General features: G+C 52.3%; 1 protein-coding gene across 2 annotated transcripts in view; it reads right to left on the bottom strand.

Annotated features, from left to right (window-relative positions):
* Window positions 1–3,000: 3,000 nt before the first annotated feature.
* LOC142245800 (uncharacterized) overlaps window positions 3,001–14,054 on the bottom strand; it is a 17,172-nt gene continuing 6,118 nt past the window's right edge. Inside the window, exons 4-7 of one of the 2 annotated variants that reach the window (XM_075318768.1) lie at window positions 12,530–12,676; window positions 6,606–6,760; window positions 4,091–4,231; window positions 3,001–3,851 (exon numbers count right to left, since the gene is read on the bottom strand). In XM_075318768.1, coding sequence (XP_075174883.1) covers window positions 4,098–4,231; window positions 6,606–6,760; window positions 12,530–12,676 — 436 coding nt within the window. In that variant the 3' untranslated portion in view covers window positions 3,001–3,851; window positions 4,091–4,097. Of the gene's footprint in view, window positions 3,852–4,090; window positions 4,232–6,605; window positions 6,761–12,529; window positions 12,680–14,054 lie in introns of both variants that reach the window. The other variant, XM_075318767.1, reaches the window with a different exon arrangement.

Raw genomic sequence — 14,054 nt, 5'->3', positions numbered from 1 at the left:
GCTGCAGACCTCGCTAATTCTATGTCCATCACAGCCTATGGTATCCGCTCACTGCTCTCCTGAAATACTCTGTGCTGCTGCAGACCTCGCTAATTCTATGTCCATCACAGCCTATGGTATCCGCTCACTGTTCTCCTGAAATACTCTGTGCTGCTTTGCAGATGAGTGGTGATGATTGCAGGAGGACTCACCCTTCTCTGCAGAGTGGATGTGATTAGCAGTGACATTTCCTCCGCGCCCCGTGCAGGTGTGGGTGCCTCCGGCCTCAGATGTCGCTGCCTGGTATATACAATATATCACGCATAGCAACAACCCTACACAAATATTACCCCGAGTTACAACACAAAAGCATCCAGGAGAAATCTGCCCCCGGCGCAGAGACTCCGCGACAGCCGCACGTGAGACCGAGGGGCTTGTATTCAGTGTCTCCGCTCTGGCAGAACCTCTGCTTGCTGTCAGTGAATAGGAACCTTTGTATGATGTTCCCCGGCAGCAGCACAACCCTTGGGTTACAATGCATCGGTTCCGGCTGCTGAGCTCACAGAGCATTGTGTGGACTGGATTCAACTGTAACAAATCCTCAGCTGTGCGAGTGACTAGCTCAGGAAGGATTGATAAGCCGCAGTGCGGGGCACGAGGACCCAGCGGGGAGGATTCAGTGATGCGGACACCATAAACGTAGACGCGGCGCCATCTTATCACAGGCGGAGCGATTTGACGCATTGTGGCAGGTTTTTTTTTTTTTGCACCTTTCTGTGCGATGTGCAGGGTAAATACGGGGCACCTATAGTGCAGATGGGGGGGCCGAGGGTCGGGAGCCCACCATACACCTGTCTCATCATTGTGAGCCCCTTGTCCTAAATATTAGGCGGTAGGAGCCCCCTTTTCTGCACAGTTCAGGCACCGCAGCTCCGACCCTGGAAACTATAGGATACTGTTGAGTATAGGGTGTTGGGGGGCTCGGGTCCTCCTGGACATGATGCGGAGGCTGCAGGGGCGCGCGTCATCTCCACAAGGGCCGGGGAGATTCACACATACAGGACCCAGTGTGGACACTACATGAGCGCATGGAGACCCCGAAGAGGTGGTGACCGCTGGACCCCGCCCGGCCGCACTTCTCCAGACCCGCTCCCTTCTTTTCACCATTTTGTGCCGCACGTCTCGGGAAGGTCTCTGTACAGACACATGGAGGAGCCATGAAATAGTGACAAGTGGTGATAATCCGCCGTCGCCCCCTGTGACCCCACAAATGTCCCGTTCATCCCGCAGAGCCGTGTTTACTGCTGAGGACGATGACCGGACATTTCCAAGTAACGAGCTGGAAAAATAAACTTTTCTGGTATGAGCCGGCGACAGCAGGGACCGGCCACAGTCCTGGGGGAGCGAGGACCGCAACAGCCGCAAACACTCCAAAACTGAACCCTATAACAGAGGCCTAATATACACACGCCCTGCAGAGCAAAGTATGGAGCCTCAAGCTTTAACCCTGGAGTGCCTGCCCCCTGGTGTATAACCTTTGACCCTATTGCCCCCATTGTGTATAACATCCGGCCTCAATGCCCCCCCGCAGTGAATAGCCTCCGGCCCCCTTTGCCCCTGGTGTATAAAATCCAGCACGTTACCCCCTAGGTATAACATCTGGCAACTTTGCCCCCCCCCCCCCCCCCCCCCCCCCCAGTGTATAACCTCTAGCACCCTGCCCCTACTATATATAACCTCCAGCACCCCGCCCCTATATATAACCTCCAGCACCCAGCCCCTATATATAACCTCCAGCACCCCGCCCCTATATATAACCTCCAGCACCCCGCCCCTATATATAACCTCCAGCACCCCGCCCCTATATATAACCTCCAGCACCCCGCCCCTATATATAACCTCCAGCACCCCGCCCCTATATATAACCTCCAGCACCCCGCCCCCTATATATAACCTCCAGCACTTTTGCTCCCAGTGTACAACCTCCGGCCCATTCCTTCCTCCGGTGTACAACCTCCAGCCCCTTCACCCCCCCCCCGATTTACAACCTCCGCCCACCCCCCCCCAGTGTATAACCTCCAGCACCCTGCCCCTATATATAACCTCCAGCACTTTTGCCCCCGGTGTATAATCTCTGGCCCCTTTGCACTCCCGGTGCATAACCTTTGGGACCCTACTCTCTGTGTTTAATTTCTCCCCCACCCCCCAATGTACAACCTCCGGTTCCTTCCTTCCCCGGTGTACAACCTCCGGCCCCTTCCCCCCCCCACCGATTTACAACCTCTGGCCCCTCCCCCCCGGTGTACAACCTCCGGCCCCTTCCCCCTCGTGTACAACCTTCGGCCCCTTCTCCCCCGTGTACAACCTTCGGCCCCTTCCCCCCCGTGTACAACCTTCGGCCCCTTCCCCCCCGTGTACAACCTTCGGCCCCTTCTCCCCCCCTTCCCCCGGTGGTACAACCTCCGGCCCCTGCCCCCCCCCCGATTTAAAACCTCGGCCCCTCCCCCCAGTGTACAACCTCTGGCCCCTTTGACCCCTTGTCTAGTTTCGGCTCCGGGGATAACCCTCCCTAGGATGGGTGGTCAGATTTATTACTGTTACCGATTAGCCATTCAGGGTCCCAGAAACCCCCCGGGAGAGGCAGAATGTGACCCTCTCTCAGCTCGGCTGTTTTGGGGAGGACTCATAAAAAGGAGTCAGAAAGGCCGGACTCCCCAGGAACAAGTAACCAGCTCTTCCCTTTAGGGCCGATACTTTACACTGCAGCTCTTCTTTTTGATATATAGTATATGTAACAATATAAAGGTAGGACACATTTTCCCTATGGAAAGACAGAGGCTTTATAGTCCATGATCCATACATTTTATTATCACATACAATATATCATGTCCTTGATTAGTTTACACAGGGCAGATTTTATATATATTATATATATATATATATATATATATATATATATATATATATATATATATATATATACACATACATATATATATACACACATATATATATATACATATATATATATATATATATATATATATATATATATATACATACAGTATATATACAGTATATACACGCGGCATCCTGGACAATGCGACCAGTCCGGAGACAGAAGACGCCACAAGTGTCAGCTCCTTCACCCTACAGGCCTCCTTACATTAGGGCCAGGCGCCCCCTGCTGGTCGGAGCTGGGATTGCACTCTGCAGGCCTCCTTACATTAGGGCCAGGCGCCCCCTGCTGGTCGGAGCTGGGATTGCATTCTGCAGGCCTCCTTACATTAGGGCCAGGCGCCCCCTGCTGGTCGGAGCTGGGATTGCATTCTGCAGGCCTCCTTACATTAGGGCCAGGCGCCCCCTGCTGGTCGGAGCTGGGATTGCACTCTGCAGGCCTCCTTACATTAGGGCCAGGCGCCCCCTGCTGGTCGGAGCTGGGATTGCACTCTGCAGGCCTCCTTACATTAGGGCCAGGCGCCCCCTGCTGGTCGGAGCTGGGATTGCATTCTGCAGGCCTCCTTACATTAGGGCCAGGCGCCCCCTGCTGGTCGGAGCTGGGATTGCACTCTGCAGGTCTCCTTACATTAGGGCCAGGCGCCCCCTGCTGGTCGGAGCTGGGATTGCACTCTGCAGGTCTCCTTACATTAGGGCCAGGCGCCCCCTGCTGGTCGGAGCTGGGATTGCACAGTACATATTGTCTTTCAGTCTTCGCTGTGACTGTGATCTATGAAATCTCCATTGCATTAAATTACAATTATAATGAATAAAGCGGAGGGTTGTTGGAGAAACTGCCCCAAGGCCCGGGCAGTGATGAGCGTCAGTCTGGGGGGTGCAGGGAGCGGCGGCATGATGGAGGTAAATCCCTAAAACTGGGGGGAAAAAAACAGAAAAATATCAGTAAGTAAAGTAAATCCATATTCACACACATATAAGGAGAGGACAGTAACACAAGGCCTCACTAAGATCCACGGGCTTCAGTGTATCAGTGCACAGCACAGGCCGCAGCGGACCACCACAACCCAGGACAATCTGAGACCACCAGCTCTGCTGTTGGGGGGACACACAGACACCTCTACACACAGGACCCCGGCAGTCGCACCCCTCGCACCTCGTAGTCAGTTCTTGCGCTGTTTTTCTGCCGGCAGTAAGCCCATCTCCGCCATACAGGCGCTGATCACCTGCGCAGCCTCCTCCTGTGCCGGCCGCTGCGCAGAGACTCTGGTCTGTACAGCAAGAAGCTCCGACTCCACTGAAACGTGAGAGAAAAAACTCCTGGTCTAACAGTGATTGGTGCAAGACGGAGTATCCGAAGTATCCCTGTGCATCTCAGCCATCTGTACCTCGCCTTTGTCACCAGTCTGTAGCTCAGCCTTCGTTACCTGTGTATCTCAGCTGTCCACAATGCACCATTCCCCCTGTGTATCCTCTCAACTAGTCACCCCTGTGTTTCTCACTGTATGTAGCTCATCCTTTGTACCCCCCGTGTATCTCATCAGTATGAAGTTCAGCCATCATCCCTCCCGTGTATCTCACCAGTCTGTAGCTTAGCCATTGTCCCCGTGTATCTTATCTGTCTGTAGCTCAGCAATCGCCCCCCCGTGTATCTCACCAGTCTGTAGCTCAGCCATCGCGCCCCAGTGTATCTCACCAGTCTGAAGCTCAGCCATCGCCCCCCCCGTGTATCTCACCCGTCTGTAGCTCAGCCATCGCGCCCCCGTGTATCTCACCCGTCTGTAGCTCAGCCATCACCCCCCCCCCTGTGTATCTCACCCGTCTGAAGCTCGGCCGTCACCCCCCCTGTGTATCTCACCCGTCTGTAGCTCAGCAGTCACCCCCTCGTGTATCTCACCCGTCTGTAGCTCAGCCATCACCCCCCCGTGTATCTCACCCGTCTGTAGCTCAGCCATCCCCCCCGTGTATCTCACCCGTCTGTAGCTCAGCCATTCCCCCCCTGTATCTCACCCATCTGTAGCTCAGCCATCACCCCCCCGTGTATCTCACCCGTCTGTAGCTCAGCCATCGCGCCCCCGTGTATCTCACCCGTCTGTAGCTCAGCCATCGCGCCCCCGTGTATCTCACCAGTCTGTAGCTCAGCCATCACCCCCCCGTGTATCTCACCCGTCTGTAGCTCAGCCATCGCGCCCCCGTGTATCTCACCCGTCTGTAGCTCAGCCATCACCCCCCCCCTGTGTATCTCACCCGTCTGTATCTCAGCCGTCACCCCCTCGTGTATCTCACCCGTCTGTAGCTCAGCCATCACCCCCCCGTGTATCTCACCCGTCTGTAGCTCAGCCATCACCCCCCCGTGTATCTCACCCGTCTGTAGCTCAGCCATCCCCCCCGTGTATCTCACCCGTCTGTAGCTCAGCCATTCCCCCCCTGTATCTCACCCGTCTGTAGCTCAGCCATCGCGCCCCCGTGTATCTCACCAGTCTGTAGCTCAGCCATCACCCCCCCCGTGTATCTCACCCGTCTGTAGCTCAGCCATCGCGCCCCCGTGTATCTCACCAGTCTATAGCTCAGCCATCACTCCCCCGTGTATCTCACCCGTCTGTAGCTCAGCCATCGCGCCCCCGTGTATCTCACCCGTCTGTAGCTCAGCCATCACCCCCCCCGTGTATCTCACCCGTCTGTAGCTCAGCCATCGCGCCCCCGTGTATCTCACCAGTCTGTAGCTCAGCCATCACCCCCCCGTGTATCTCACCCGTCTGTAGCTCAGCCATTGCGCCCCCGTGTATCTCACCCGTCTGTAGCTCAGCCATCACCCCCCCCGTGTATCTCACCCGTCTGAAGCTCGGCCGTCACCCCCCCGTGTATCTCACCCGTCTGTAGCTCAGCCGTCACCCCCTCGTGTATCTCACCCGTCTGTAGCTCAGCCGTCACCCCCTCGTGTATCTCACCCGTCTGTAGCTCAGCCGTCACCCCCTCGTGTATCTCACCCGTCTGTAGCTCAGCCATCACCCCCCCCCTGTGTATCTCACCCGTCTGAAGCTCGGCCGTCACCCCCCCGTGTATCTCACCCGTCTGTAGCTCAGCCGTCACCCCCTCGTGTATCTCACCCGTCTGTAGCTCAGCCGTCACCCCCTCGTGTATCTCACCCGTCTGTAGCTCAGCCATTCCCCCCCGTGTATCTCACCCGTCTGTAGCTCAGCCATTCCCCCCCGTGTATCTCACCCGTCTGTAGCTCAGTCATCCCCCCCGTGTATCTCACCCGTCTGTAGCTCGGCCGTCACCCCCCCCGTGTATCTCACCCGTCTGTAGCTCAGCCATCCCCCCCGTGTATCTCACCCGTCTGTAGCTCAGCCATCCCCCCCGTGTATCTCACCCGTCTGTAGCTCAGTCATCCCCCCCGTGTATCTCACCCGTCTGTAGCTCAGCCATCCCCCCCGTGTATCTCACCCGTCTGTAGCTCAGTCATCCCCCCCGTGTATCTCACCCGTCTGTAGCTCAGCCATCCCCCCCGTGTATCTCACCTGTCTGTAGCTCAGTCATCCCCCCCGTGTATCTCACCCGTCTGTAGCTCGGCCGTCACCCCCCCGTGTATCTCACCCGTCTGTAGCTCAGCCATCCCCCCCGTGTATCTCACCCGTCTGTAGCTCAGCCATCCCCCCCGCGTATCTCACCCGTCTGTAGCTCAGCCATTGTTTCTCCCAGTTGAGCTTCGGATTTTCCCAGCGTCGCCCTCAGAGTCTCCAGCTTTTCCTGGAAGCTCTTCTCCAGATGACGGCAGGACGCCCGGACACCTTCTGCTTCCATCAGTCGCATTTTTAAGGCTCCACTGCAGAAAAAAGACAGGAGTGACCAACGTGATCGCCTCGTGATCCCACCCATGTCTGCCGGCCAGTATAAATTACACTGGGAGGAAATCTCGCAAATGTGAGGGGGCCACGGGGTGTGCGAGGAAGCCGCAAATGTGAGGGGGCTGCGGGACATGCGAGGGAGCGCAGATGTGAGGGGGCACGGGCCATGTGAGGGAGCGCAGATGTGAGGGGGCCACGGGGTGTGCGAGGAAGCCGCAGATGTGAGGGGGCACGGGGCATGCGAGGGAGCGCAGATGTGAGGGGGCTGCGGGGCATGCGAGGGAGTGCAGATGTGAGGGGGCTGCGGGGACATGCGAGGGAGCGCAGATGTGAGGGGGGCTGCGGGACATGCGAGGAAGCCGCAGATGTGAGGGGGGCTGCGGGGTGTGCGAGGAAGCCGCAGATGTGAGGGGGGCACAGGGTGTGCGAGGAAGCCGCAGATGTGAGGGGGCACGGGCCATGTGAGGGAGCGCAGATGTGAGGGGGTACGGGGCATGTGAGGAAGCCGCAGATGTGAGGGGGGCACGGGGAATGTGAGGGAGCGGAGATGTGAGGGGGCACGGGGCATGTGAGGAAGCCGCAGATGTGAGGGGGGCTGCGGGGCATGTGAGGAAGCCGCAGATGTGAGGGGGCTGCGGGGCATGTGAGGGAGCGCAGATGTGAGGGGGGCACGGGGAATGTGAGGAAGCCGCAGATGTGAGGGGGCTGCGGGGCATGTGAGGGAGCGCAGATGTGAGGGGGCACGGGGAATGTGAGGGAGCGCAGATGTGAGGGGGCACGGGGAATGTGAGGGAGCGCAGATGTGAGGGGGCACGGGGAATGTGAGGGAGCGCAGATGTGAGGGGGGGCACGGGGAATGTGAGGAAGCCGCAGATGTGAGGGGGGCACGGGGAATGTGAGGAAGCCGCAGATGTGAGGGGGGCACGGGGCATGTGAGGGAGCGCAGATGTGAGGGGGCTGCGGGGCATGCGAGGGAGCGCAAATGTGAGGGGGGCACGGGGCATGTGAGGGAGCGCAGATGTGAGGGGGGCACGGGGAATGCGAGGAAGCCGCAGATGTGAGGGGGCTGCGGGGCATGCGAGGAAGCCGCAGATGTGAGGGGGCTGCGGGGCATGTGAGGAAGCCGCAGATGTGAGGGGGGCACGGGGAATGTGAGGAAGCCGCAGATGTGAGGGGGGCACGGGGAATGTGAGGAAGCCGCAGATGTGAGGGGGGCTGCGGGGCATGCGAGGGAGCGCAGATGTGAGGGGGCTGCGGGGCATGCGAGGGAGCGCAGATGTGAGGGGGCTGCGGGGCATGCGAGGGAGCGCAGATGTGAAGGGGTTGCGGGGCATGCGAGGGAGCGCAGATGTGAGGGGGGCACGGGGCATGTGAGGGAGCGCAGATGTGAGGGGGGCACGGGGAATGCGAGGAAGCCGCAGATGTGAGGGGGCTGCGGGACATGCGAGGAAGCCGCAGATGTGAGGGGGGCACGGGGCATGTGAGGAAGCCGCAGATGTGAGGGGGGCACGGGGCATGTGAGGGAGCGCAGATGTGAGGTGGGCACGGGGCATGTGAGGAAGCCGCAGATGTGAGGGGGCTGCGGGGCATGCGAGGGAGCGCAGATGTGAGGGGGCACGGGGCATGCGAGGAAGCCGCAGATGTGAGGGGGCTGCGGGGCATGCGAGGAAGCCGTAGATGTGAGGGGGCACGGGCCATGTGAGGGAGCGCAGATGTGAGGGGGCTGCGGGGCATGCGAGGAAGCCGCAGATGTGAGGGGGGCACGGGGCATGTGAGGAAGCCGCAGATGTGAGGGGGGCACGGGGCATGTGAGGGAGCGCAGATGTGAGGTGGGCACGGGGCATGTGAGGAAGCCGCAGATGTGAGGGGGCTGCGGGGCATGCGAGGGAGCGCAGATGTGAGGGGGCACGGGGCATGCGAGGAAGCCGCAGATGTGAGGGGGCTGCGGGGCTGCGGGGCATGCGAGGAAGCCGTAGATGTGAGGGGGCACGGGCCATGTGAGGGAGCGCAGATGTGAGGGGGGCACGGGGCATGCGAGGGAGCGCAGATGTGAGGGGGCTGCGGGGCATGCGAGGGAGCGCAGATGTGAGGGGGCTGTGGGGCATGCGAGGGAGCGCAGATGTGAGGGGGCTGCGGGGCATGCGAGGGAGCGCAGATGTGAGGGGACTGCGGGGCATGCAAGGGAGCCACGGGTGAGAGGGGCTCAATAAATGACAAAGAAAAAGTTTAGAGAATTAAAGTAAGAGGAGACATTAAATAATTATAGAAAATGTAATAAAATTCTGTAAAAAAGAAATCAAAGCAGCAAAGATTGAGGCAGAGACTCGCTGCCAGAGAAGTAACAATAATCCAAAATATTCAAAACTAATAGAATGATCGTGTGGACCCCGGCTTATTCTCTACAGTATTTATACAAGAAAATCCCACGACAGATGACGAGATCTGGAGACTATAAATTCCCCATAAAGGTCACCTGATAACCGGGCAGGACGGACGCCGCCGCCTCAAAATCACTAAAGATGATAAATCCCCGGCCCGGAAAACGGGAAAAAAATTCCAAATGTGGAGAAATAGTGAAAAAAGTGCAATTACACAATGTTTTTTTGGGATTTTTTATTCACGCTGCTCACTATATGGTAACACTGATGTGTGGGTGCGATGCCTCAGATCGGTGCGAGTTCGTAGACACCAAACATGTATAGGTTTACTTTTATCTATGGGGTGAAAAAATTCTGAAATTTGTCCCCTAAAATATAGCGCTTTTGTCACCATTTTCCGTGACCCGCAGCGTTCTCATGTTTCGGGATCTGGGGCTCAGGGGCAGATTATTTGTTGCGTCCTGAGCTGACTTTTTTAGTGATACCATTTTTGTGTAGATCGATGTTTTGATCGCATGTTATTGTATTGTAAAAATAAAGTTGCAGCGACCAAAATACATAATTTTGGCATTTGGAATTTTTTTCTCGCCACGCCGTGTACCGATCAGATTAATTAATTTATTTATTTTTTATTATTTTAACTTTAATTTTCAAATGGGCAAAAGTGGGAGGATTTGAACTTTTATTTTTTCATATTTTTAAAAAAACATTTTTTTTTTTACATATTTTCCTAGTCCCCCTAGGAGACTTTATCACTGCACTGAACGATCGCCTATGGATTTCTGCTGATCAGAGCAGCATCGCTCTGATCAGCAGAAATGCTCATCTTCTGTGAGTGCCAGCGCTCTCATGAGAACATAATTTTACACAAGTGCGACCACACATATATTGGGCACAATTTTGGTCCCCGGTGTATAAGAATATAGCTGAACTAGAGCGGGAGCAGAGAAGAGCGACCAACACTATTAGAGGAATGGGGATAATGCAGAAAACGGGTTTTTAAACTTGGGGTTATTAAACTTGGAAAAATGAAGGCTTAGGGGCGATCTTATTACAATGTACAAATATATGAGGGGACAGTACAGAGACCTGTATAATGAGCTTTTTACACCTAGGCCTGCAACAGGGACAAGGAGGAATCCACTACAGAGGAAAGGAGGTTTAATCATAATCACAGATACAGATTCTTTACTGTAAGAGCAGTGATACTAAGATTCTTTACTGAAAGAGCAGTGATACTAGGATTCTTTACTGTAAGAGCAGTAATACTAGGATTCTTTACTGTAAGAGCAGTAATACTAGGATTCTTTACTGTAAGAGCAGTGATACTAGGATTCTTTACTGTAAGAGCAGTAATACTAGGATTCTTTACTGAAAGAGCAGTGATACTAGGATTCTTTACTGTAAGAGCAGTGATACTAGGATTCTTTACTGTAAGAGCAGTAATACTAGGATTCTTTACTGTAGAGCAGTGATACTAGGATTCTTTACTGTAAGAGCAGTGATACTAGGATTCTTTACTGTAAGAGCAGTGATACTAGGATTCTTTACTGTAGAGCAGTAATACTAGGATTCTTTACTGTAGAGCAGTGATACTAGGATTCTTTACTGTAAAAGCAGTGATACTAGGATTCTTTACTGTAGAGCAGTGATACTAGGATTTTTTACTGTAAGAGCAGTGATACTAGGATTCTTTACTGTAAGAGCAGTGATACTAGGATTCTTTACTGTAAGAGCAGTGAGGCTATGGATTCTTTACTGTAGAGCAGTGATACTAGGATTCTTTACTGTAAGAGCAGTGAGGCTATGGATTCTTTACTGTAGAGCAGTGATACTAGGATTCTTTACTGTAAGAGCAGTGATACTAGGATTCTTTACTGTAGAGCAGTGATACTAGGATTCTTTACTGTAAGAGCAGTGATACTAGGATTCTTTATTGTAAGAGCAGTGATACTAGGATTCTTTACTGTAGAGCAGTGATACTAGGATTCTTTACTGTAAGAGCAGTGATACTAGGATTCTTTACTGTAAGAGCAGTGATACTAGGATTCTTTACTGTAAGAGCAGTGATACTAGGATTCTTTACTGTAAGAGCAGTGATACTAGGATTCTTTACTGTAAGAGCAGTGATACTTGGATTCTTTACTGTAAGAGCAGTGAGGCTATGGATTCTTTACTGTAGAGCAGTGATACTAGGATTCTTTACTGTAAGAGCAGTGATACTAGGATTCTTTACTGTAGAGCAGTGATACTAGGATTCTTTACTGTAAGAGCAGTGATACTAGGATTCTTTATTGTAAGAGCAGTGATACTAGGATTCTTTACTGTAGAGCAGTGATACTAGGATTCTTTACTGTAAGAGCAGTGATACTAGGATTCTTTACTGTAAGAGCAGTGATACTTGGATTCTTTACTGTAAGAGCAGTGAGGCTATGGATTCTTTACTGTAGAGCAGTGATACTAGGATTCTTTACTGTAAGAGCAGTGAGGCTATGGATTCTTTACTGTAGAGCAGTGATACTAGGATTCTTTACTGTAAGAGCAGTGATACTAGGATTCTTTACTGTAGAGCAGTGATACTAGGATTCTTTACTGTAAGAGCAGTGATACTAAGATTCTTTACTGAAAGAGCAGTGATACTAGGATTCTTTACTGTAAGAGCAGTGATACTAGGATTTTTTACTGTAAGAGCAATGATACAAGGATTCTTTACTGTAAGAGCAGTGGTACTAGGATTATTTATTGTAAGAGCAGTGAGACTGTAGAAATCTCTGCCACATGATGTTGTAATGGTTGATTCACTACTAAAATTTAAGAGAGGCCTGGATGCCTTTATTGAAAAATATATTACTGGTTATGCGCACTAGATTCTGTGGACGTTGATCCAGAGAACGAGTCTGATTGCTGAATGTGGAGTCAGGGAGGGATTTTTCCGCTAATATGGAGCTATAGGTATCTGCCCCATGGGGATTTTGCCTTCCTCTCAATCGGTCATGGGTTGAACTTGATGAACCTGAGTCGACCTTCAACCTTAAAAACTTTAAAATAATCTCAGAGTCTAAAAAGAAAGCTCTCCCTTGCTTTACACTGCAGCTTTGCTCTATGAGGGAAATCAACTATGATCAGTAACTTTAGCTTAGTAGCACTGGCATCTGAAGGGTAAAGGAACCTGCCACCCACCCTGTAGTGCTCATATCTGCGCCATGCTTTACACTGCTGGGTATTTCTGTGTACACAGCACCTAGTCTATAGAGGCTGAGCGAGGATTTCTATTCCAGCCACTATCAGCAGTGGATGATCCGCACAGTGTAACGCAATTCACCCCAGAATCGGAACAAGCCACAAAATACAAAAAGAGGAGAGGATTACCAGGACTCCGCGCCCCGAGTGTCGCTTAATCTCTCTATTTTCTTTGTCACCGTCAGAAGCTGCTCCCGAGTTCTCACTTCTTCCTCCAAAGCTTCGCGCTGAGGAAAGGTCTGAGCGAGAGAAGACGTGAAAAGCTCCCTCCTCGCACTGCTGAGAAGGAACGTTCACACGTCATAATCCAAGAAACATTCACAACAGGAGCGTGCGCCCATTATATGTGACCCGCAGAAATGTACAGCCACTGTCTGAAATATGACATCACTGATCCTGAGTTACCTCCTGTATTATACTCCAGAGCTGCACTCACTATTCTGCTTGTGCAGTCAAGGTGTACATATATTACATTACTGATCCTGAGTTACCTCCTGTATTATACTCTAGAGCTGCACTCACTATTCTGCTGGTGCAGTCAAGGTGTACATATATTACATTACTGATCCTGAGTTACCTCCTGTATTATACTCCAGAGCTGCACTCACTACTCTCCTGGTGCAGTCACTGTGTACATACATTACATTACTGATCCTGCATTACATCCTGTATTATACTCCAGAGCTGCACGCACTACTCTCCTGGTGCAGTCACTATGTACATACAATACATTACTTATACTGAGTTACATCCGGTATTATACTCCAGAGCTGCACTCACTATTCTGCTGGTGCAGTCACTGTGTACATACATTACTGATCCTGATTTACCTCCTGTATTATGCTCCAGAGCTGCACTCACTATTCTGCTGGTGCAGTCACTGTGTATACACATTACTGATCCTGAGTTACCTCCTGTATTATACTCCAGAGCTGCACTCACTATTCTGCTGGTGTAGTCACTGTGTACATACATTACTGATCCTGAGTTACCTCCTGTATTATACTCCAGAGCTGCACTCACTATTCTGCTGGTGCCGTCACTGTGTACATACATTACATTACTGATCCTGCATTACATCCTGTATTATACTCCAGAGCTGCACGCACTACTCTCCTGGTGCAGTCACTATGTACATACAATACATTACTTATACTGAGTTACATCCGGTATTATACTCCAGAGCTGCACTCACTATTCTGCTGGTGCAGTCACTGTGTACATACATTACTGATCCTGATTTACCTCCTGTATTATGCTCCAGAGCTGCACTCACTATTCTGCTGGTGCAGTCACTGTGTATACACATTACTGATCCTGAGTTACCTCCTGTATTATACTCCAGAGCTGCACTCACTATTCTGCTGGTGTAGTCACTGTGTACATACATTACTGATCCTGAGTTACCTCCTGTATTATACTCCAGAGCTGCACTCACTATTCTGCTGGTGCCGTCACTGTGTACATACATTACATTACTGATCCTGCATTACATCCTGTATTATACTCCAGAGCTGCACGCACTACTCTCCTGGTGCAGTCACTATGTACATACAATACATTACTTATACTGAGTTACATCCGGTATTATACTCCAGAGCTGCACTCACTATTCTGCTGGTGCAGTCACTGTGTACATACATTACTGATCCTG

The sequence above is a fragment of the Anomaloglossus baeobatrachus genome, chromosome 7, assembly GCF_048569485.1.
Source record: "Anomaloglossus baeobatrachus isolate aAnoBae1 chromosome 7, aAnoBae1.hap1, whole genome shotgun sequence".
Lineage (NCBI taxonomy): Eukaryota > Metazoa > Chordata > Amphibia > Anura > Aromobatidae > Anomaloglossus > Anomaloglossus baeobatrachus.
Note: the sequence above shows the minus strand (reverse complement) of the source record. Positions and strands in the feature narration are given on the sequence as shown.